This window comes from Gobio gobio (genome assembly GCF_949357685.1).
Source record: "Gobio gobio genome assembly, chromosome: 16".
Taxonomy (NCBI): Eukaryota; Metazoa; Chordata; class Actinopteri; order Cypriniformes; family Gobionidae; genus Gobio; species Gobio gobio.
This window is the reverse complement of record NC_137109.1, coordinates 27053133-27078913: the sequence shown is the minus strand read 5'-3', so window position 1 is coordinate 27078913 and position 25781 is coordinate 27053133. Positions and strand designations below refer to the sequence as shown.

Below are 25781 nucleotides of genomic sequence, written 5' to 3'. Positions count from 1 at the left end.
AGAAAAAAAAAAGTTCATTATTCAATCCTTGCTGCAGGCAGGGCTGACGGTAACCTGCTTTACTAGTCAAAGGTTTGTGTGTATGTGAGTGAAATCAATAGCATCTTGTATGCAAGCTTCTTTAACATCAGTTATTTCTCTTGACTCCCTCTGGCTGGCTTTTCTTTCTTTTTACCACAGTCTCTGCAATTTGGAATAACTCGGACAAAGAGACTCTTTCAAGGTTAAGGGCTCCCCAATATGTGATTTTATTATATATGGCCAGATGTGATCTCCAACAGGGCCTTAAGACGGAATTTTAATTATTTATAAATAAGACAAAACACTTAAAAGTGAATTTCTCATTTTAATTCATATTTTTAAAGAACTCATGGCCTTGGAAAACTTGGATACATGAGGTAGCCCAATTTTAAAAGTGTAATTTCTAGACTTGGAATAATAAACAAATTAAGAAAATCTAAAACGGGATGGGCATTTTTATAAAATAAAAAAAGTCTAGTTATGCCAATTTCTGAAAGATATAATTGAGCAGAAAATGAAAAATAAAACTAAGAATTATTATTATTATTATTATTAATAATAATAATAATAATAATAATAATAATTGTAAAACCCCTTATCCAGTCATTGATTAAAAAGAGTGGGATCCTAAAAAAAATAAAAAAATCTGAAAACTTCAGAAATTAAATTATTTATAATTTAAAAGAAATCGATTAATTAATTAACAAATAATAATAATAATTCATCATCTTAATACTAATTAGCTAGTTTCTGTAAATAAAAAACAAAGTTAGAAAAAGCCAAAAACAATTTTCTTTGTCATTACAGCTGATGTAACAGAGTAAACCTAGTATCCTTCTTATGGAGGGGTCTTCGAATATTGTTGAGGAAGTCAAAAGGTCTATCTGTTACTACAGAAATCAATTTTGAATCACATCTCAGTTCGTAAAAACAAACAAAAAAAATCTATGGGGTGATTGATGTATGCTTGCTCTCCAACCACCTGTAAGTGTTTTTCTGTACATATATAAATCAAGAGCATGACACAGATCCTGTCAACAGAGCTGAACCCAGAATATTGCTCTAAATTACAACTCATGTTTTGTGCGTGTCCACGTGGTTTAATTCAATACTATCAAGACATCAATAAAACCTCACACTCACAAACGCAGATGGCATAACAGCAGGGTCTGTTATTACATAACCCAGTTAATTTACAGCGCCAGTTAAACACAGCTTTCATACTCATGGCCATTCAGGCGAGTTCTAACCCCACGGGTGCTGACAGAGCGAGAACGCTGCGGTTAACCTGACAGCCCACAATTACACAGAGTTCTCATTAGAATAGGATCTTTTTTTAATTACTTTATCCATGTTTACTCAGCGCATTGCATCTGTACTGTTTCCCTCTACTTTAAAGCTGAGTGTTTGGCTGATCATGTGTTTTTGTGCTGTTGGCCAACAGAGACGTAGGTGTTGGGAAGGAAAGCAGCTAACACTGCAGTGACCTGGCAGCCTAACGCAAAGGGAAGTGAGTCTCCACAGGGAAGGATGAATCAAATCTCCTGTGCCTCTGAAGGCTTCATTTATTCACTCTGCCCCTTTCACTTTCAGCTTTTATGGTTGCTCTAAGACAATGACAATGTGATGAATTTATTTAGATGCGTACAGTCCCGGGTTCGGAGGACACTCACCTCCTTGCGTTTCTGAAGCAGAAGCTCTAGTCTGTCATTGGCCCTCTTGCCAATTATCTTGTTCCTCTCTGCTTCGTATTGCCGCTGAGTGTTGTCCATGTTGATGCTGAGGTTCAGTGCTACATTCACGAGGGCCGTCATTAGCTTCATAGCTATGGGAAAAAAAACAGCATGTTAATACTTATTTGGACCAATCAAAACAAAACGTTCAGATTTATAGAGTAGTAACGATACTGACCTGCCAGTGTGCTGGTGTGTCTGAAAGCGCGAACTTGAGAGTCTGAGAGGCCGGTGAGCAGTGAGATGACCGTGTCCATCATGTATTCGTCATAGATGATGCTATACTGACATTGCCGCACCAACACGCCGATAAACTCGCAGAAACTAGACTTGAACTTCTTCCACTGCGGCCCGGCCATTGTAAGTGGGTAATCGCCACTGTCCTGCAATAACATCAACTCTCACTCGTTAGTGTGGGCACAAAATAAGTCATGGATAATAAGTCAATAAGGTTGGAGAGTGAAGTTTACTTCATCAAACTCTTCTGTCATCTTCCTGATGATCTCAGAGTTTTGCATGTTGCGGAACATCTCACCAGTGACAACACCTGCAAAACAGTTTGGTATCTTAGAAAAAGTAAAAACATTTTGAAAAAAAATTGTTATGGTCTTAGATTGGTTAGATGGCCAAATGTAGTTTGTAGTTCTGCAACAGCTCTCTCTCTCTTTCGTAATGACTGTGACGTGGCCTCGCCAACTTTGTTGCGTGTTCGCGGGGGCAGTGTTTATGTTAATAGCAAGGGTTTATGATGTGACCAATCAGGGAAGAAGCTTGTTGTAGTCCAAACCGCCCGTTTTTGTAGGCAATAAACTGCCATAACTTTAAAAGACAATATCTCCGTTTGCATTGAACTTTCAGCGCTGTAACTTTGCAAATACTGTTTATGCTCAAGCAGCAACATTACACACTAACTAAAGATTAAAAAGTGAAATCGCATGCAACCACCCCTTTAATGCTTTTTATGCATTAGAAAATTCAAAGTTTCAAAGTTTGTTTAACTAACATTATCACTTAAACATAGATTTTATTACATAAATATTTTGAAACAAATTTTCAAAACTTCCTGGTTTATTCATTTTTCCAAAACTTTTCCAGGCCTGGAAATTGCTATTTTAATTTAGTCTTTGTTATGGTTGTAGTTGTGGTGTGGACTTCCCTATTTTCATAGAATTAGAACAATTATTAAAACTTTATAGTTGTTGTTTTGATTATAAATATTGTCCTTAATATGTACTGCCATAGCTGTCAAAATGGTCAGCAAGGACAGGTTATTTTATTTTATTTTCAAGGACAGGTTTTTAATGACCTAGGCTTAAATGTTGGTCTTTCCTTCATACAAAGAATATAGCACTAATTTTGTGATGGTTTGTGTCCTTTTTGGAGCTTAATAGCCCTTGTGCCCATTCACTTTCATTATGTGTAGGAGAGCAGCGTAAACATTCTTCTTTTTTTCTGTTCCATGGAAAAAGTAATACCGGTCAGAACAAAATGAGGTAAATGATGACAGAATCTTTATTTTGGGTGAACTATCCCTGTAACTATCATGATTCTGCCTGTCACACAACATTTGCCATCTCTGAGCTCAAACCAGATCACATGAGAAATGACATTCAAACCTTTGCAGCCAGAGCACTGGATGAAGAAATTGATCAAGTCTAGAAGTGCGACGTCTCTATCATGTTTATAGGACTCAATCCAGTCATCAACGACCGACTGCAAAACAGGAGAGCAGAAATCTTGCAAAGGTCAAAATCTGCTCGACTACACAGTGGTACATCTGTCTGCATATTCTCCTGCCAACAATCGAATCCCTCCAGAAGCCACAAACCCACACGAGGGAATATAAGATGTGAATGCCAAAGCGTGACAGAGGGCAGTGTAAAATCCTGTAATATGCTTACTGACCTGCATGGCACTCTTCCCCAGCCTGACCACTTCAAAAAGCATGACATTTTCCATGCCGTTTTCCTGGTGGTGACCATTCATGCGTCCAGCTCCTTTCCCCGCTCCTTTCCCCTTTTCTCCAGGGCCTTTCTTTCCCTTCTTCGCCTGAAGCAGAGTGACATTACAGGTCAACAGTAAAGAACTGGATCAAACTCTTCACAACGGCTGGAGGACGGGATGACGTCCACAGCAAATACAGTTCCTGAGTTGCAAATTTCATGTGCATTGTTTGCTATGAATTTTATACATTTAAATCATTTGACTAATGGATTAGAAACAGCTGGTGCTTGTATAAAAATGCTTAATTCAATTACTTAAGTTTAATTTTTTATGAAGCTATTTTTTTATAGGCAGGTTAAATAGAAATGTGGTTAAGTCATCATTAAGTCAGAATCTCAAGTTAGGAAAAGTTCACAATCCCTGGTCAATTATTAGCTTTCAGTGGAAAAGGGGTAAAAGGCCATTTAAAAGGAACTATGTGAAATCTTGTAAAGATTCTCGATAATCAAATGTCAGAGTCCACACATACCTTGCCTTTCCCAATGATGATACTCCTCCCATCAGGATCATCGAAATCAGTGTCTGATGAGAATCGGGTGTCAGTATCCCTGTTCAAACAAACAGATCGATGTCATCAGAGTGAGGGAGAATATGTGAGCACATGCAAACACACAATGTGCATTCATTACTCATGTTTGTGTACTCACTGAGCGTAATGAAACTCTGTTTGTAATTCCGGTGCGGCTATCATTTCTTTAACATCTTCTGGTCCACTTCAACTTGTCAGGGGCTTTGTCTTTATACACACAGGGCAACAGTGGGTACTTCTGTCTCATATAAACCTAAAACACACATAAAATGGGAGAAAAACATTAGCCAGTTCTTGTGTCCTAGAGGTTAAAAACAAGCACACCAACATCTGTAATCCATGAACCTTATTCAATATTATAACGCAACTCATTCGTTTTTTTAATTAATTTTTTCATTGTTGGTCTATATTTATATGCGTCAATGGCCAAATGCATAGCGTCTCAGTTTTCTCATGTTCTCGAGTCGCATTTTAATGTGAATTATGTACAGTGTTGACACAAATTCCCATCTGACAAATCTGACACTTGTGTATAGATGTTACTGACTTGTTATTGGTCAGGCCATGTAATTAATTATTGGGCCATATTTACTTTCGTAAATACAAAATTCAGTAAATTAAGAGTAATTCGAGGTTTTCTCCTGAAAACTCTCAGAAAAGCTTAGATTTGATAGTTAAATGATTGTTAATGAATTTCAATAATTTCTAAATAGGGCATGTGTGCGCGCTGATTCATAATTGACTGTTCGCAAAGACCCGCCCCCTTTAGTTACTGTTGCTATGTCCGACAAGCCACGCAGACGCAGTAAAAAACAAAACAAAACAAAAAAACACAATCGCAGAGCAAAGAGGATACTAACAACGCACTGACAGACAGGACAGAGCAGGTTACTTTTAATAATGAAACAAAGTCTCAACTCTAACATTTTGCCAATTTTTTATATAAATACCATTTTGTGGCTCTTTAATGTGTGGTGACAGGTCGCTGTAGCGCCTCAGTTAAAGCTGCTCGTGAACAGATCATCTCTTCCTTCTAGTTAATTTATAGTATCAAATAAACATGAATGAACTTCAGAAGGAATGCTGTTTCCACCACGGAAAGACGTCAGTACACACCGTTTTTCAAGTTCAAGTCCATCGACGTTAATCTATGAATCTGACTGCTTTGTCGGACAAAAAAATGGCGGATTCGGCGGATTATGATTGGTCAGATCGCCTGTCAATCAAACTCCCAGCGAAGGGTGAATTAGCATAAACCCTGCCCATGAGTTCATACAACTACATAAATTATGGCTGCGTCCGAAAACTGGAAAATGCTGCCATCGGAGAACACATTTCAAGGTCTGAAAGCATCAAGGCACGTCCAAATCCAATGTTAGTATCACTTCCTGTCTCCCGTCATCTGATTGACTTTTGAAGGGAGCATAGATGCATCCTTCCCTACTTTTGATATCCCACAATCCTATGTGTTCCATTCAGCGACAGTGGAGCTAGAAAAAGAAAGATGGCATCTGAAAGTTGTGGTTGCTGGTCAGTTTGTGTGTAAATGTACGTTTTTGACCAACTTTTACCACTTCTCATGTCACTTCTAGTGAGAAATTAGTAATTAAATATTTGTTTAGTTCCCACCAAAGCTTGCTCTATTTTGCTGTAGATCATTAAACTATTGCCTCAGAAGTCTGTCCGAAATCCGTTTCGTGAGGTACCTTTGTGTGCTTACGCTGCCTTGCAAGTCATTGCCTGATAAGGCAGCGAGGCAACAAGACAGCTGTCTAGGTTTTCGGATGCAGCCTAGGTCTAGGTCGCTGTGGAATGTTCTGGACTTCCTTCTCTGGTTTGGCTTCAGTATAGTGCATAAACGCAAAAGCAACTAATTCGCCAAACAAAATATATTACATTTTTAGCCAGATGAAAAGGCCAGACGCTCTTCTGAAAATGCCCAGCTGGAGGCGCTTTGGAGGAGCACTATTTTTTTCCCAGCTGAAAAGCTTTGGTTGCTATATTTTGATATATAGTTTGTTTCATCAGCAATTACTGAATATACAAATGCAATAATACTCCACTGTTGTTCAGTAGTTGTAAAAGAAGGATGTGACGGTTGGTTGGTGTGGTATTTGTCCCACCTCTCCTGCACTGTGATTGGACGGCTGGGTAAAAGTGAAGTAACGAGTGCTGCGTTTTACCCACTTCAGAGTTTGACATGAAGCCACTTCCTCGAGGCCCTCCACTGAGGACAGCAAGCTAAATACATTTAACCTCCATAGTAAAAGATTACCTATATGGGCAAACAAACTCGAGGCATTATAAAAAATCAAGTCAGTTTGCCTAAAAGAACACAAAATTGTTGTGTTTTATGTACCATACACGTGGTAAGGAGCAGGTGTAATTTGTTTTTGTACCAACTAACAAATTACATTCACATACGTCAGAGCGGCTTAACATGATATACACAAAAATTATTTCTGCTTGTGTTTCATGAATGACGCCCATTGTGTTTTGTTGATTAGTGAATCCTTGCTGTCACTTCTGAGTATTCATGATCATCCTTATTATCCAGAAACGGTGTAACTAACATAATCGTAAATGTTTTAGTGCAGCAGTATATGTGGACAACTAAAATTAAAATGACTCCAAAAAATACATCCCAACTACAGTTTTGCTCTTTTACAATATCCACAACTTCAATCAGTCTGTCACTACAACTAGGCAGACTAAATGCAGTTATGTTGTAGCCACAAGGGGGCAATATGGCACCATGTGTGACTTCTGAGCTGCTCACTCAGACAGACTCTTTCAGTCTGTGAAGGAACCCGAGTGAAAGTGGCAGGGCAGGCCACTGCACCTCTTTAAATAGAAATAGCACCATCAGGAATCATAACAATAGTAATAATAAAAATACATAAAGCAAATATTTTCCCTTTCATTATTATTTTTTCAACTTCAAAAACTTCAGTTTAAAATCTTCATAACTTTCATAAGTTTGTGATTTTTAAAAGCACAACTTTAACTAAAACAAAGCTTTAGACAGTATTTTCCGCACAAGTTTACCCTCCAACAGAGTGAAAAACGAATAATTTACTCTCCACTGTCATTTCAACAAACCTGTATGCCTTTCTTCATTCTGTGGAAAATAATATGATATTCTTCAAAATGTTTCAGTGCTTTTTGTCCATACAATGGAAGTCAATGGACCCAAAATATTTTTTGGTTACCAACATTCTTCAAAATGTCTTTCATGTTCCACAGAATTAAGTCACAAACGACATTTGTTAAGATAAGTTTTCGCATAAGAGGACAAACCCTTTAACATCTACAGCAGCGGAGAAAGATATCAGACCAATGTGACATAATCGACCCCTGAGTGGATCACAGCTCTAATGAAACATGCTTGAAGTCAAAACCACCTGTTCATGTACACAACCACACACTGCAATAAGCCATAAGCAATGTAATGTAATGCTCACTAAATTAATGACTACCATATTTATCCTTAAATGGCCTCATGAAATGAGTGTTTCCTACTGAAACAGGACGTTGGGCCGGGACATACTGAATGGCACACTTGTAAATTAGAACAAGATTTGCTATTGCTAGTCAAAAGCAGACGGTATTAGAGAAAGCGTCATGCGATATTTTCCATTAACAAAAATCATCAGCACAGAGTGAGCTTACGTTTTCTCCTGTAGTGTACACTCCTGTACATCCGCCCCTGCTCAAACAAACAGTCACGCCCTAAACTCACACCTTTGGTTGAGACGTTTCAAAGCCACTGCACTATATTAACGTTCAGGGTACCTACATACAGCATAACTATATCTGTCTTAAGCTGGGAGAGGAGATGTCCGACACATTCCAACTTCACATTGACCCTTTAAGAAAGAATAAAATGAACAGTAATTATCCTTCATGGACAGGGCATTTCTCTGATAAATGCTAAATCTCTTGAAGCAGTGCTACCGTCTTAATCTATCATTCTGCATCATTATGGTCATGTGAATATATATTTTGAAATATCCAACTGCCTGCCCTTGAGAGGCACACATGAAAACTGATCATATTATTCATGCTAAAAAAGTACATTAAAAAATGCATATAAAAAGATGTATAAATTAGCCCGCTAAAGATTAGGCATGAATTATTAAATTAAGCATTTTTCCCAAAATGGGAGATGTGGGATGTGTGCTTCAGGGGATGCGGTGTTAGGGTCAGCTAATAGTTAATATGAATTCTATTAAATAGAGCGCAACGGTTCCCGCCCAATTTTTCACCGGCACTGGTTCTAGAATAATGTCAATTTACATGAATTCCCATAAATCGATTGTTGTTTAAATTAACAGTAAATTCATTGATTAAACACTAACCATAACCTCTTAAATCAGAACTAGGGGCTCTACTAAGTTATCATTATGGTTGGGTATCGTTTGGGGTTTTTACAATACCGGTGCCAAATCGATACTTTTTAAACGGTATCGGTGCCTAAACCACAAAACATTGGTGGATGACATTAAAGAATTTTTTTTTTTTTTTACACAATAAAAGAATGAAAGTATACATGAACAAGATGTTTATTTGGTATTTAACAGGCTAAATTGGCTTTTGGCTAATGAAAACAAGTTAATTAAAAGGCTGAAAGGTGAAATTAAAGGCAACAACTGCATATTCTGCAATCCAAACAAAGATGTTACTTAAATCAGCATTTGCTTTTAAATTCAGTGTCAAGAAAAAAAGTCTTTACCAGTGAAATTAAATAAAACCAAAGTATATAATTGTTCCAAAATGTTAAATCAAATAATGTTTAGTGCAACGAAAAAAACTAAGATGCTACAGCAGGTGCTTTTTAAATCAAATTAAGTCAATGTAATTTTAAGGTAAAATAAAAATGATCATCCTATACAGAACTGATAGTATTTCATTTCAAAAGTGCATGCATGTTCTTCTTTAGGCTACAAAAAGAAGTATTTTGGCTGTGTCACAAGTTAGTCTGTTTCGTTCTCATCCGATCCAACACGTGAGAAGCTGGGCTGAACAAACGCTCACTATCTGCGCTTGTGCAGGGTGCGGAGAGGTAAGCTCGCGCAACTTCAGCTCGCACAGGAAAGCGGCTCTTCATTCCCTTCAGCATCTCGTCTCTTCCCTCAGTTCTCCAGTTTCCGTTTGTAACACAGTGACATGTTCGTGTTAGCGAATGATTGCAATATAGGCGCGTATGTGCACGCGGGCGCACTTCCGGAAAAATCGGCAGAAAAATACAAAGAAAACCGGTTCCGGTTTTTGGCCGGTCAACCGGTGCATCCCTAACCGATACCGATACCAGTACTTGGGTGTCGGTCCGATACTGTTCTCATGTACTCATAAAACTACACCAATACAACCGCAGCCAATACCACTTCATGGCAACGCATCTTCAGATGCGGAGCCGCACACACCAACAAGTGAAAGGGCGTTTCGCGCTCTCAACGTGCATGACTGCGATGACTTAATTTTTGTCGCACACACCTTCACGCTATAGTGCGGTATATACCAAGCTTAACCTCTTGTCACACAGATACCTCTCGGTAGTGAGTAGTGCTGAAAGTGAAAGGCTTGTGCGCAATGACTAGTCTAACCCCGGTAGTATAACAAGCCTAAGCAAGCAGCTTTATTTTTACACTAGTTTAAAGAAAACTGAAAAGTTGTGTGTTTACTGTTAGCTTTCAAAATCCTCCCTCACCTGAGTGGAGATTTATCTGAAGCAGCCGTGAGCGCCAGAGAAAACCAACCCATGCAAAACCTGAGGTCACATTATAATTTAGTTTTGCTGCAGATATACACTTTTCAGAATAATATATTAATTTCAAGATATAACATTCATTTGACGGTATTTTAAACAGCCTTTGTGAAAATAAAGCAAAACATTAAATGTGCCAAAAAAAGTAAACAACTAGTATTTTCCAAGTCGTCTAGCAGCAGCGCTACCGTTTAATTGACTAGTCTCGCACATCCCTAGCTCAGTGTCACACATTGTAGATGAAAACAGAAACAGGCTCATAGCTCATAGTTCATCAAAAAGAACCTGCCTCTCACTTTTCCGAAAAAGGCTGTATGGTTATGATAACATAATTTCAGTTGTTCTGCTACTATGTTGTGTCGTACTGAAATCCACTGAATGTGTTACAGGTTACATTTATGTGAAATGGGCAGCAGTGCCATGTTTGTTTAGGAAAACACCAAGTTGAATGTTTAAATGTCAGCAACAGCATCAGTTTGTATATTTACTTTGTTAGTCAGAAAGTGAAAAAATCTGATGAAAATAAAACATTGTTAGAAGAACTGTAATGGTATTAAGAAGTCGTATCGGTACTTGGTATCCAAATGTAAGTACTTGTTCTGAAAAAAAGTGGTATCTGTGCATCTCTAGCCGCTTCCATAGACATCAGTGTGTATTTAACTATAAATGTATTTTTACTAGTATTAGGCTGTGTTCACACTTGACTTGTTTTATGACAAGAAAAAGTTGACAAGATTGCGCTCTTTTAGTAAAAAAAAAAAAAGCTGGCAGCGTTTGGTTCAAAACAGCAGCTGAGGGCGTCTTTTTTTTTGCTATAGCAGCCGCAACAAGAGTGCTGTGTGGTGCAGAGATACAAAATATCGATGAGAAACCCAGAAAAATTAAAAAATACTACTGTTAAATGTGTGACGAAATGTAGTTAAGACTTTTTCAGGCGATAATGTACTTGTTTAAAGCTCAAATCTGTGGTTTATTTATAAAGAGACCGCCTATTTGAATACTTTATCTGGCGTTTTCAGAGTTGTGAGATCCAGACGATCAGCGGGCACTCATCGCTCGTTAACCCCGCCGAGAGCAGACTTTCCTCGGCTAGTCCTTCTGACGTTTGCCGCTGGCTCTGATGTCTCTGTAGTGGTTAAACATGAGATAGAATTTGTCTTGTGTAGATCTAACGGGTGATCTTTGGTCTCATGGATCTATAATTTGTTCAATGGAAAATCGTTTAGGCTGAGGGCAAAGTGAAGTTTCATTACTTTATATTTTTTAGGCTATTTAACTTGATGTTACCGTTGTAGCCCACTAGTGCTGACTTAGTATGTTTGACTGAATTGTTTGCTTTGATTTCTTGTATAGCTTCTTATACCTTTTACTTATACTTTTATTTTACTTTTAATTTGGGTATCAATGTTATTTCTGAACTTCCCAGTGGTAAACACGACATCAAGGCCGTTCGGGTGCAATTTTTACCTAGGAAACTCGTATTTACGATAATTCCGATAATATGTGAAGGCAGCATTACTGTAAATGTCTGAAACCTAAAATAAACGTTATGTGGTTGAAAAAACTGCATAGTTGTGACGTGACAAGCGCTGACCCTTGGCGCCAGCCAAAGCGCAAAAGCACATTTGAATTTAAGTGGCACTGAAATGAGGCACCAAAATCTGCGTTATGATTCGGTCCGGTTACATACCAGTTATATATTAGGGATGAAACGATTACCAGTTTCACAATAAAAATGTACTGGCGGTTAGTGATATTGTTTAAATTCTAATTATCATTTAAACCGCGTGTGATTATCACGATTTTGAAAACTCGCGGTAAATCCTGTCCAACCAGCATCCGTCTGATGCAGGCGCGTGCAACGCTGTTTTTTGAATGAGGAAAAAATTGCAGAAGGCAGGGAGATTTTTCAGCTCTCTAAAAGTACCAAATCTGAGATGTGGTCATATTTTGGCTTTTACAAAAGTCCTGAGGGAAACTTAATTGAAGATGGTCACCCTGTCTGCAGAACATGCCAGAAGAAATTTCGCTGTAATCGGGGGAAACACTTAAAATCTGTGAACACAAGGCAAGTGGACTCAATACCAAAACTACATCTAGGAAATAATAACGTGAAGCTTGAGCCAAAGACGAACGAGCAAGTTCAGACAAGACAAGGGTGACATTTAAGGGATAATAATCAGGGCTCGCCATTTGCGGGTGTACGTTATTTCGGCTGTGGCGTGTAACACAGTCACTCACACTATAGCACTTTGGCGGTTGAACTAGGGCTGTGCAATTAATCGAATTTCGATTTCGATTTCGATTTTGCCTCCCAACGATCACCAAAATAGTACAATCGAGAAAAAACGATTATTTTGCCTTGCGTTCTGAATGAAACGCGCACGCGCTCATCCGCCCCTCCCGAGGCCACAAACTTTCTCAGATCGGGAGTCTCGTGTGCATATCATCCGCTGGAATTTAAAAACTCGGCGCGAGTAAAGATGGCAGAAGGAGGGCAGTTACAGCAGCGTTTGGTGAGCAAAAAAGGCAAAACCAACTCCGTTGTCTGGGAACAGTTTGGCTTCGAGGAATCAGACGACGAGCAGAAACATGCTACGTGCAAGATTTGCTACATGGTAGTGGCTGCAACGCAAGGGAACACCACGAATTTGTTTAACCACTTGAAAATTAAACAGAGTGACCTATGACAATCTAATAAAGAAACAAAAACTGACGAGAGCAGGGGTGCCGTGTAAACGTCCTTTTTTCCCCTCATATTTTTCAAATAATTCTCTCTTTGTAAACTTTGTTCAATGCATGCGAGTGCTGCCGTATTTTCGAATATGACCAGTCGTTTTCTCCGTCATCACCCGGGTTTAGTGCCAGAAGACGCGAATGAGAAGCCGCGCGCGCTGTGAGGAAATGTATCTCTGTGCGCTCATCCGAGAGCACGCACACGTCTCTCAGCGCGCAAATATTGAGTTCTCTTTCAAGTCTTGCTCTTGAACGGACAAACTCACACAAAACGTATGTCAACATGTCCATCTTGATGAGTATCCTAGCAGACATAGTCTGTATATGCCTTAAGTGAACTTTATACAGTCGATAAAGACGACGCATATCCGATCCGGATTGAATAGCTTTTGTAAGTTTAATAGGATTCATCTTTAATTTATGCACTCAAATATGCAATGTTATTTTACATTTGAGACATTTCTGTACCTGAAAACTAATGTTAGACGTACCTGAAAAGCATATCTAGCCGAACCATATTGTTGATCTTATTTATTTGTGATTATCATTTTTACGTGAATACTTTTATACTTTGATTTGAATATATGTTATATTATTTATTTTAATAGTTCAAAAAGTACAACAAATGTTACAATTTCAATTGAATTGTTGAAAGGTGTATTTTTAATAAATACAACACATTCCCAAAGTCATGTGAAATAATCGTGTTACATAATCGTGATTTCAATATTGACCAAAATAATCGTGATTATGATTTTTTCCATAATCGAGCAGCCCTAGGTTGAACTTATTATAGTCTTCTCAAAAGCCACCTGTTATAATCACATTGCACATTATAACAAATCACACTTGTTTTTTTTGAGTTAATGAATGCAATGTCTAAAATAATCAGAGGCGTTCAGATTAGCCAGAGTTTTGTTCAGACCGCGCTCTCACTGAAATCTGCACTCAAAGCAGAGATGAACGTGCGATGTATGCAGGAGATTCATTTGTCATACAGTGGTTGACTGTTTTTGTTCGATTTCAGCAGCGAAAATAGTTTCAAACAAACACAGCAGAACCACAGCGCATCTGATATGACTGCCAAAAAGTAGTCATCATACCTGACACCTAAATTATCACTTTACAGTCAGTTTCATTCTCTTCAAATGCTATTGAAGTTTAAAACGTGTATAACGTTACCAATGTTGTATGTAACTTTAGAGACGGTCCCTAAATTCGCCAGCGTTATGCCAGTCATGTCAGATGCGCTGTGATTCTGCTATGTTTTTTTAAACCATTTTCGCTGCTGAAATAGAACAGAAACAGTCATCCACTGTATGATGAGTGAATCTCTTGCGTACATCGCACGTTTATCTCTGTTTTGAGAGCAGATTTCAGCGTGAGAGCGGCACGCGCTCTGAACTAAACTCCGCTAATCTGAACGCCTCTGATTATGAGACATTGCTTTCATAATAGAAACACGTGTAAGTGGTTATAATGCGCAACGCAATTATAACAGATGGCTTTTGAGAAGACTATAATAAGTTAAACCGCCAGAGTGGCTAGTGTGCAGCCGAAATAACGTTACACCTGCAAATGGTAGTTAATGTCAAGCCCTGATTATTATCCCTTAAATGTCACCCTAGTCTTGCCTGAATTTGTTCGTTCGCTTCACGTTATTATTTCCCAGACGTAGTTTTGGTATTGAGGTCAAAGTCCACTTGCCTTGCGTTCGTAGTTTTGAAGTGTTTTCTCCATTACAGTGACTCTCTTCTGGCATGTTCTGCAGACAGGGTGACCATCTTCGATTAAGTTTCCCTCAGGACTTTTGTAAAAGCCAAAATATGACAACGCCTCAGATTTGGTCCTTTTAGAGGCTGAACAATCCCCCGAGTGCTGTCACTGCCTTCTGCCATTTCTGCTCATTCAAAAAACAGGTGCGGTGCGCCTGAGCCAGACTGACGCTGACTGGACAAGATTTACCGCGAGTTTTCACAATCGTGATAATCACACACGGTTTTAATGATAATTAAATTGTATACGATATTACTAACCGTCACTAAATTTTATCGTGAAACCGGTAATCGTTTCATCCCTAATACATTGGTACACACGTTTCTAACTTCAATAGCATTTGAAGAGAATGACTTACTTCAATTGCATCTGTTTTTTTTCAACACTTTCATCTCATTTGAACAAAACCGGGATAATATTGATAACAGTGATAATTTGGGTCACTATAATAGTGATGTGAAATTTCCATACCGTTTCATCCCTATTATATATAGGTACTGGGTTTCGGTACCCAACCCTAGTTATGATGTTCCTTAACAACCACATGCTTAACTAACAAAATAGATGTGGTTTTAACGCTTAGAAGCTTGGTAAAGCTTGGTGAAGCAGTAAATATAGGGAACGTGACCAACCCTTATGTGCTTTTAAAATCACTGACACATTAGAAGTGCTCTATTTTCATAGTGTGAAAAATTAACAGCTTTACATGAAAATGTGATCTGTAAAATCATACATTTATCGTACAAAACAAATAAGGCCCTTTCACATGCAGACAAAGAGTTTTCACAAAGAATGCAAAACAACTGATCACTTTCAGCTAATTCACGCCTGCACGATAGGTTGTTCTGGCCGAGAATACATTGTTCCTCATGTATGCTTCTTGTAGGTTTTCCCATCTAGCAATTTTTATTGTTATATAAATACACAGAGCTGCATGAAAAACACATCTAACATAAATCGTTGTAATCATATTTGTTTGGCTACAGGTTTCATCTGTAGAAATGTTTCTCTCAGCTATCGAGCTAATGAGCTCTCTGACTCAACAGACACGCATGGAAGTAAATAGCGCTCTGTATGCAGTTTCAAGCTCTTCAGATCACATAATTCAGTGGAAAATGAATAGAAAATGATAATATGTATAAGGAACATGTAAGAATAAATCTGTTCTCAGACACCAATGATAACACTCAACATCCATTCTCCTCTCTTTTCCGGAATACTTGTCTATGGTGTTTACACAGGTTTTTAAAACAGCACCATCACTCTCACACTTTTGTGCAATAGCTATGGAGGCTTGTTTCCTCCACACACTGTAAAAAAAAATCAGGTCTCCAATTGAAAATTTTCTAGTGACTGATCACATCTAAATTTTTTAGTTGGCCAAATTGAATTTCTGTTAATTAAATTGCATCAATTCACAGAAATTCAATTTGGCCAACTGAAAAATTTTAATGTGATCGGTCACTAGAAATTTTTCAATTGGAGACCTGATTTTTTTTTACAGTGCAGAATAAAAAAGGTAATTGCAACTTTTTCATCTCACAATTCTGACTCTTTTTTCAGAATTGTGTGATATAAAGTCGCAATTGTGAGTTATAACTTTGTCCCGCCAACGCTAGGGGTCTAACAATATTCAAACCGAACCGAAGAACCGCGAAACACCACCCACGGTTTGAACCGTGATCCTCTCAATGCATAAAGTTAATAAGTTAAATTATTGTTGTTGTTGTTATTAGGTTAAAAGTGAATCTAGTTTTATTATTGCTGGTGCCCTGCCATGAATCCTGACCCACACCAAACCAAACCGAACCGTGGCTCCAAAACCGTGATGTGAACCGAACCGTGGCATTGGTGTATCGTTACACCCCTAGCCAACGCACGTGTAAAAACGTGATTCTTTTGTGCCATTTTTGGTTTGTAACTTTGAGAAACATTAGTATACCAGGGCTCGACATTAAGCCTTTTTATGTGCTTGTCCTTCAGACAAGTAAATCGGTCACTTGTCCGAGTAAAGAATTAGCTTAGAATAATCTTTTTTTTTTTTTGTGTGTGTGTAGTAAATATAATTTATTCTGAAGCAATATTCTCACCAGTGTTCAATCAGCTTTGACATATTTAAATCTGCATATTTGTGATATTTTTACCTTTTATAAAAGGGCATTTTCCCCTAATCTTATTAAATGTAGGCTATCCTTCAGCTTGTTTCATTTTATATTCTTAAATTTGATCTATAAATTAAATTAGAATAAGACACTTTAGGGTTGTTACCCATCAAATAAAAATGTTCAGTGAACAATAAGAACTGCATTAATTAGTGTTTTGAGATTGTTTTAAATATTTTTGGAATACACAAATAAGAAATGTTGGAAAGAATGTTTAAACATGAAACTAAACTGACAGTCGGTGGCAGCAGGTGTTAATGAGTGAGTCATTGAGTCGATTCGTTCAAAAGGCTGAATCATTCAGGAATGAGGCAGTCGTTTACGAATAGGTCATTGAATCTTTGACAACTGATTAATTCAAAACGCTGAATCATTCAGTTGCTGTGAGATGCGTTATGGTTCTGCTGTGATCTTTGTTTGGAACTATTTTCGCTGCTGAAATATCAAAAACATTGCATCTAAAATGTAAATGACTTGATGTTAATTAATTGTCACATTTTGCAGTCTGTCACTAGTGTTTACTCTTCAATATTTTGACCATGCTTTTATTAAGGTCATTGTGCTGAAACGAAGTAGATATTCTACTAGAATAAGGTGAGTAAGAGCCCCTTTCCACAACGAGACACAGTAATGTTAGGCAAAACTACCATCTTCCACCTTTAATATGTAAACTGTCAGAAGCAATAACTAGAACGATATTATATGTGTTGTATATTTTTATATTTATAACAATACTTATATATAGAAAATACTTACATAATTTTTGTTTGCAATATACGTCGCTTATTATAACGTGCATTTGAAAAAGCAACACCTGTCAAACATCTTCACAAACTAGTAATGTGAAGCGTTCATAAACCTGTTGTCCAACAAAATACAATGTTTGATAACATGTTTTAACTCTCTTCATATAGTCAGTCGAGTGATTGTGAGCTGATGTGGCTTCTTATCACAGAATGAGGCAGACAATGCATTATTCTATACACTCACCTAAAAGATTATTAGGAACACCGGTTCAATTTCTCATTAATGCAATTATCTAATCAACCAATCACATGGCAGTTGCTTCAATGCATTTAGGGGTGTGGTCCTGGTCAAGACAATCTCCTGAACTCCAAACTGAATGTCAGAATGGGAAAGAAAGGTGATTTAAGCAATTTTGAGCGTGGCATGGTTGTTGATGCATTTGGAGTATTGTTGGAGTATTTCACAATCTGCTCAGTTACTGGGATTTTCACGCACAACCATTTCGAGGGTTTACAAAGAATGGTGTGAAAAGGGAAAAACATTCAGTATGCAGCAGTCCTGTGGGCAAAAATGCCTTGTTGATGCTAGAGGTCAGAGGAGAATGGGCCGACTGATTCAAGCTGATAGAAGAGCAACTTTGACTGAAATAACCACTCGTTACAACCGAGGTATGCAGCAAAGCATTTGTGAAGCCACAACACGCACAACCTTGAGGCGGATGGGCTACAACAGCAGAAGACCTCACCGGGTACCACTCATCTCCACTACAAATAGGAAAAAGAGGCTACAATTTGCACAAGCTCAACAAAATTAGCCAGTTGAAGAATGGAAAAATGATGCCTGGTCTGATGAGTCTCGATTTCTGTTGAGACATTCAGATGGTAGAGTCAGAATTTGGCGTAAACAGAATGAGAACATGGCTCCATCATGCCTTGTTACCACTGTGCAGGCTGGTGGTGGTGGTGTAATGGTGTGGGGGATGTTTTCTTGGCACACTTTAGGCCCCTTAGTGCCAATTGGGCATCGTTTAAATGCCACTGCCTACCTGAGCATTGTTTCTGACCATGTCCATCCCTTTATGACCACCATGTACCCATCCTCTGATGGCTACTTCCAGCAGGATAATGCACCATGTCACAAAGCTCGAATCATTTCAAATTGGTTTCTTGAACATGACAATGAGTTCACTGTACTAAAATGGCCCCCACAGTCACCAGATCTCAACCCAATAGAGCATCTTTGGGATGTGGTGGAACGGGAGCTTCGTGCCCTGGATGTGCATCCCACAAATCTCCATCAACTGCAAGACGCTATCATATCAATATGGGCCAACATTTCTAAAGAATGCTTTCAGCACCTTGTTGAATCAATGCCACATAGAATTAAGGCAGTTCTGAAGGCGAAAGGAGGTCAAACACAGTATTAGTATGGTGTTCCTAATAATCCTTTAGGTGAGTGTACAGTGATAAAGTCTATTGTCAATCAGCACTGCTTAATTATTGTGAAAATATCCGAGAAGGCTTGAAGGACTCAAATACACCATATCTTTGAGCACGCTCAACCAAAGCATGCACACACACATTTGTATCTTTATTCTATTGTATTTATTTATGCTACTGCTTCTAATGTGTTTATCCATTCTTGTTTTATTACTGACCATTTCAACAAGTTACCTTATAAAAACACAAATACATTGAGTGAGCAAACCTTTTGGTGAGAATTGTAATTTCTTTTTAAAAATATCTATAAAAAAAGTTAATGTTTAAGTATTATTATTAAAAAAAAATTTTACCATGGTATCAACTGTGGTTTAGAGTACTGTGTACTTTTGGTGGTATTGGTACCGACTACTCGATTTTTGGTAACGTGACATCCCTAGTAAGGCTGTCACTTTTTATTCGATATTCGAAAATGCATTCGAACATGACGTGAAATATTCGTAATCAAACTATAATTAAACTAACCGGTTTTTAAAGTGCCATGCAGGGTACCCGCGAATATTGCTGAAACGGGTGAAAAACATCCTAACTGTGTCGGATACGGGTGCGGGTCGGACAAGGGAGAACACGGGTCTAAACACGGGTTTTAAACAGTCACGTGCAAACGAATATATATAAAAAATATATGCATGTATATTGTAGATGTACAAAATCATCTACAATACATATGCCTTGCCTGTATTTCAAGATGATAAAATAATTTCAAATCCATATTAGTTTATTTGTGCCCACGCAGCACGCGCACCCTCCCAGGAGAAATCACAACCGCGTGCGCGATCTGCCTGCACTCGTCGAGATGGATCCTGAGGAGTTGAAGAAAAGATAGCCGCAAATGTGGAAGTTCATCGCTGAGGAAGCACGCAGATAACTGTGGTAACAAACCAAGCACAAAGTCACATCACAGATGAAGCAGTGTCAGATTTCCTTCATCATGAAGAGCTGAGGTAACGTTAAGCACCAGTCTGGCACGTTTTCTGATCGCATATGGAAGCTAAACTATACCAGGAATTAATTGAAGAGTTGAAACACTCACTTTGGTCTGCATCGCACCGTTATGATTGTCCGTTCGGCTGTCTGTGTCTTACATGTGAGATCTCTCCCCTATGGGCGGGTTGATAACATGCGGAACAGCTCCATCTAGTGGCTGTAGTTTTAGCCTCTGGCCAAAAAATCCTCCGATGACGCAAAATGACGATATTTGCGTCATCGAAGGAATTTTTCCAGAAATAAAATGCATAATTCTCTCGTCTCAGGGGGATATGAGGGGGGAATGTACCATAATTTGAATATACTACCGGGTTTCTACTGATACAAAGCCTAATGCTAAATCACTGAAGTGACCCTTTAATGGTCGTGTAATAACTTCTGTATACTGGCAATAAACATTTTTGTAAGTGTGTCTTTAATGTGATATGCTAAACTGATTTTATTGCGGGTGTTTGGGGGGGGGGGGGGGCGCTCGTAGATATTCAAATATATTCGAATACATTGCTTGATATTTGATATCCGTTCGAATTAGATTTTTCTCAAAAATGACAGCCCTAATCCCTAGTAGAGACCAATCGGATACTGTTTTAAAGGTACGATGGCATGGCATTTTTCTATTATTTTATGTTTCCTGAGGTGTACTTATATTGTTAGTAGGATTTTTACATCATAAAATGTCATAATTTAGAAATAAAAGGCATTTTTTCTATACTGCTGTTTGCCCTGTGGCTGAATGCCCTGTTTCAAGAGGCGTGTCTGCTATGAGACTTCAGTAAAAACGGCCACTGTGGTGATTGGCTGACATTTGAAATGAGCGGAGGGGGCGTGGTTTAACGAGGTCTACGACGCACAAGCTGCTGCCAGAGAGACGGATGGACCTGAGTTCACTTCACATCAGTTCTCAGCATGTCTCAGTTCAGTGAACTGTTGTAGTTACTAGAATATACTTCAGGTTATTAGTCTATTTCTAGTCGGAGGGGCTGTCACTCATGTCAGAAAGTTAGCAACTTGAGTAAATTATGGATCAGCACTGACTCGAGACGCGAACCGTTTAGAACGATTCAGTCCGATTTGGTGAACTGGTTCGGTTCACTAAAAAGAACCGATTCAAAAGAATGATTTGTTCGCGAACCGGACAGCACGGAGACGGAGCGATTGCTAACAAAGTTATTTATAGTAACTACTGAGTTGTGAGAGCGCTGCAGCGCGAGTTTATTGTGTTGTATCTGAGAGTTCTGAATAAACACGAGTCCCAGTCACACAAAGTTCGTCTTCATCATTATTCTACCAACTTTGTAACACATGCAATGTACCATTACAGCGAGATGAATGAGTTAATAAGAGTTGATTATAGCATTATTTTTAGATATGTCCCAATCATATGAAAAGCGTCAGTGACGCGCATTGAGTACACAGCGCAAACAAAGACACAACAGCAGTAATCGAATGTAATCCAGTTTATTGTGGGGAAAGCTGGCTAGCCTAGCCGGATACCCTCACGCTTACCCCCCTTCTGCTTAATCTCACGCCGCGTTTGGTGCCTCCGCTGTGGGCCAGACGCAATACTGGGGGTCGGGGATGTTGAAGGCCGACCGGTCAGTGAGCCCGAGCCTCGGCGTGCGTGAGGTTTATCTCTAAAGAGATGTGAGTCTGCCGATGTTGAGCAGAAACTCATGACTGTATGCTAGGGGTGTAACGATTCGTTTTAACAACGATACGATTCGTATCACGATTTGAGGTTGTCGATGCGATTCAAGGACGATATTGGTTAATTTAGAACGATACGATCCGAAACGATTCAGTAACTTTTTAGCCAAAAATTGTGTGACTGAAATAAATATCTGGATACTGGCCAGTGCAGGTGAAATTTCCAAGATTCCTGTTGTTTCTTGTAAGGGAATCCGGTATATCAATTAATTATGGATATAAACAAACAAGTAAACAACAATTAATGGCAAATGCATTAAAATTTTATTTGAATAAAGTGCAACCAACAGTTTAGGTTGAATTAACAGGAAGTTAACCTTTTCTGCTCTCATTTTCAATATTCAATACATATTCAATAAAAGCACAGTAAGTGCAACCAACATTTCAACAGTAGGTTAACCTGCTACTTCTGCTTTTGTTTTCCAACATAAAAATATTACAATATTAATATCAAAAATAAAGTGCAACTAACTTCTCTTCAGGTTTAATTAATAGTAAGTTTACCTGCTACTTTGCTGTTGTTTTTCAACATTAAAATAATACAAATACAATATTAATATCAAAAATAAAGTGCAACCAACATTTCTTCAGATTGAATAAACTGGCCTGCTACTACTCTCAGTTTAATAAACAAACAATATTTAACAAAAGATAAAATGTAACCAACTACTCTTCAATGACTCTACAGATTTCTTTTTCAAAAATATCACCATGATCTGACCGCAGAACACTTCTCTGTGCGTTCACTATGTCGCCAGCAGTACTAAAAACTCGCTCTGCTGGCACACTGGTGTCAGGAATGCACAGGTAACAAGCAAGGGTTGAAAGTACAGGTAGCTCTTTCTCCTGGTGGCTTGATAATTTCTCGCTCGTTGGCTTCTCCTCTGCCATGCGCCATGCTATGTTTTGTTTTCTCAAGCCCCGTTCACACCGCCAGCAACACGCAGCGACAAAGCGACACGATCCCATTCATTTCAATGAGCGCTGCTGCTGCTGGTGCGTTGCGATGATGTCACAGATAGGCAGACTGAATCGAGTAACGTTTAACGCCTTTATCATTAAAAGTGCTAAGAAAAAACATCCATATAAAGTCTGACGTGCCTAAATCCAATGCGTTATTTCCTATGATCGATACAATCGATTGATTACCTTTTAAAACGATGTTAGATCGATATATGTCGTCCGGAAGGCCAACTTGCCGAGCACAGATCAATGTAGTTAGATCATAGGAAAATAAATCGATACATCGATGTAGTAGATGAATCGTTACACCCCTACTGTATACACATTGTCGAACAGATAGACGCGACGAGGACGTACAAAAACACTGACTCACAAGATAGAAAACACCGTTCTGTCGGGAGAGAGAGAAGCCGCAGTGTGTGCACGAATAATAAATAATTAGCTACACATAAGAAATCACTGATCACAGATCAGAAGGAACTGAAAAAAGACTTCAGTTTGTACATCCAAACACTGAGAAACTGCCAGCATTCACTCGTTCACAAGCCATGATCTCTCGAGGACAAATATAGCGCTTGCATGGGCGTACCAAATTCTCTGGGTGGAGGAAAGGGAGGAAACCGTTCCTGTGTGGACGTCAAAACAGGAGACTTCAGGATTGGCTAGTCTGGCCTGTCATTTTCTCAAAGGCAGAGAAAGACAGCCAAAACTCGGTTTAACACCGATCAACATTTCTATCCACTTGGGGACAATATTCAGGCTAGGGGAACTCATTTTAATGTTGAAATACCTCATAAAATGAAAATTGCATGCCATGGGACCTTTAAAGCTGGAGCGCGCTTGGATTGGTTTGATCACTCAGATTGACAGGTCTTGATTTATCATCCGTCCGCCATAGAATAGGAGCGCACAGCTTAAACAGTGCTGGAAGATCATCACTCATCAACCAGGATCTTATTGTTTATGCTATGTCTTTTATTGTGGTGTTTACACAAGTAGTTCTTATGTTCAGTAAAATCACTTGTATGGAGGGTTTTTTGGACAGTTGGTTAATTATTTTTCAAAATAAATGGCTAAACTACCTAATACATTGCATGGCTTGAGGACATGAATACATTTTTTTTTAATTTATGCTTATGTCATTTGTAGTGCTTCATGAGAGCGAACGGAGCTAACTAGGGGCCCTATTTTAACGATCTGAGCACACGGCACAGGTGCATTTAGGGGCATCCGAATCCACTTTTGCTAGTTTAATAAAGGAAAAAATGGTCGGCGCACCAGGCGCATAGTCCAAAAAGGTTGTCCCTAGTCTCTTAATGAGTCATGGTTGTGTTTTGGTCGTACCATACAATAAACCAGTTTCATCTCCCATTCCCTTTAAAAGCCAGTTGTGCTTGCACCATGGTGGATTCGCTATTTACATGGCGGAATTTGCAAGAGGAAAGACGGAACACTACTCCAGAGAGGAATCCTTTTATTTTTAATATTTAAACATGTTTGTGTGATGCTGTGCATCCATGTGTGTGTGTGTGTAATAAGCAGAGTTTACACACCTTGTGCACCAGCATATTACTAACGTGCCCTTTAAATAACACAAAAATACTGCACAGTAAATTTCAGAAGCCTCAAAATAACAAAATGCCAACAATGCACCAGAACTAGGGCTGGGTGATATGGCCAAAAAATTATCTCGATAAAATCTTTTCATATCAGTTGATATCGATAATTTTCACGATAAATGTAAAATATTTATTTCTTTCAAATTTAAAGGCATATTTTTGCTCCTAAGTGAAAGTTACAGAAACCAGACTGTTAATTGTGGTTTTAAACTACTCTTTGACAGAATATGACAAACACTCCACATTTTTGAATTCCTTACATTTTTCCAGTAATTTTTCCATAAATACATTTCTTAATAGAAAAAGTGAATGTCTTTTGTTTCTGCATGTGCTAACGGGTGCCATTCTAGTCATGAAACAGGTTTGTCGCCTGACTTTGGCATACATCTTCAACTGCAGTATTAATGTTTTGTCTTTGAAATGCACATTTGACAGCGAGTTGACAGTAGTAGTAGCTTGAGATAGGAGGATGCAGATGTACATTTATGTTCATCAACAAAAACACGGACATCTGTAAAAATTGTAACCACCTCATTTTTATATGGTAAAATTAAAATATGACCATTGGTCTTCCGTGGTATCATAGATTTAGATCATGATAACCACAGTTAAAAACACGCATATAGCTCTTCACTACCTTGGTAAAATGTATCTAGGCTATATGGTTTCTGTGGTATTTGTGTGAAAAACAGTAGACCTAGCCTAAAAACATTTAGTAGCCTATAAATGGACAAATTCTAAAGCTAAATAAAAATACTGTAATAATATTGCATTACCCCTTTAATACATTTAATACATGTCTACATTAATAATATAATACAATTCTATATGAATATCCCACAGTAAACAGTAAACAGTAAATCCATGGTAAATTTTGGATTAGATCGAAGAGCCTTCGCACAGCGTTTGCCCTGTTTGTCAGCGCTGTTTTGTCTGGCTTTAAAATAGTTTCAATCACCGAGATGTGTTTTTTTGTTGAATGCACGCACTACTCACTGGATCTCATAGCGCTGTTTAGTGCTCGCATGACCAATCAGAGTAAACGGATCTGCTGAAGTGAGCTTGCGCTGAGTGAGCTAGCTGCCGTTTAGACTTTGACCCGAGCCGTCTGTGGCGCAGTTCAAATGAGTAACAATTTGTGCTGCCTTTTATCAACAAATTCGTCTCAAGGTTAGTTTCACTTTTGATTTAACATTCGTCGCCACTTTCACAAATTTTTTCCTTTTCGTGTCCAGTTTTTTTTGCCAGTAGAGCGTGTACTTTTGATGTACAAGTTAAAAGCTGCACACTGACTGGCTCTGACTGGCTGTTGTCGCGTTTATCTCTGCTGTGTGATTGGGTGTTAGAGTAATCTATATCAAGTAAAAATGTCCAAAGCTTATCATCGCTATCGACATACATTTTATTCGCGATTCGATATGCAGGGCTCCAGAGTGCGACCAAATGGTCGCATTTTGCGACTAAAATTTGAGAGTGTGCGACTGAATTTTACATCCAGTCGCACATGTGCGACCAGTAAATTTGCCTGCTG

General features: G+C 38.5%; 2 protein-coding genes across 2 annotated transcripts in view; one reads left to right on the top strand and one right to left on the bottom strand.

Moving 5' to 3' along the window:
• Positions 1 to 25781, top strand: part of LOC307140158 (uncharacterized protein) — a 338069-nt gene that overhangs the window by 60979 nt on the left and 251309 nt on the right. The window lies entirely within an intron of this gene.
• The window catches only part of stag2b (STAG2 cohesin complex component b), a 51683-nt gene that overhangs the window by 13684 nt on the left and 12218 nt on the right, over positions 1 to 25781 (bottom strand). The window contains exons 2-8 of the mRNA XM_079839411.1: positions 4406 to 4540; positions 4228 to 4306; positions 3660 to 3803; positions 3371 to 3467; positions 2225 to 2301; positions 1933 to 2137; positions 1695 to 1846 (exon numbers count right to left, since the gene is read on the bottom strand). Coding sequence (XP_079695537.1) covers positions 1695 to 1846; positions 1933 to 2137; positions 2225 to 2301; positions 3371 to 3467; positions 3660 to 3803; positions 4228 to 4306; positions 4406 to 4449 — 798 coding nt within the window. The 5' untranslated portion in view covers positions 4450 to 4540. The remainder of the gene's footprint in view (positions 1 to 1694; positions 1847 to 1932; positions 2138 to 2224; positions 2302 to 3370; positions 3468 to 3659; positions 3804 to 4227; positions 4307 to 4405; positions 4541 to 25781) is intronic.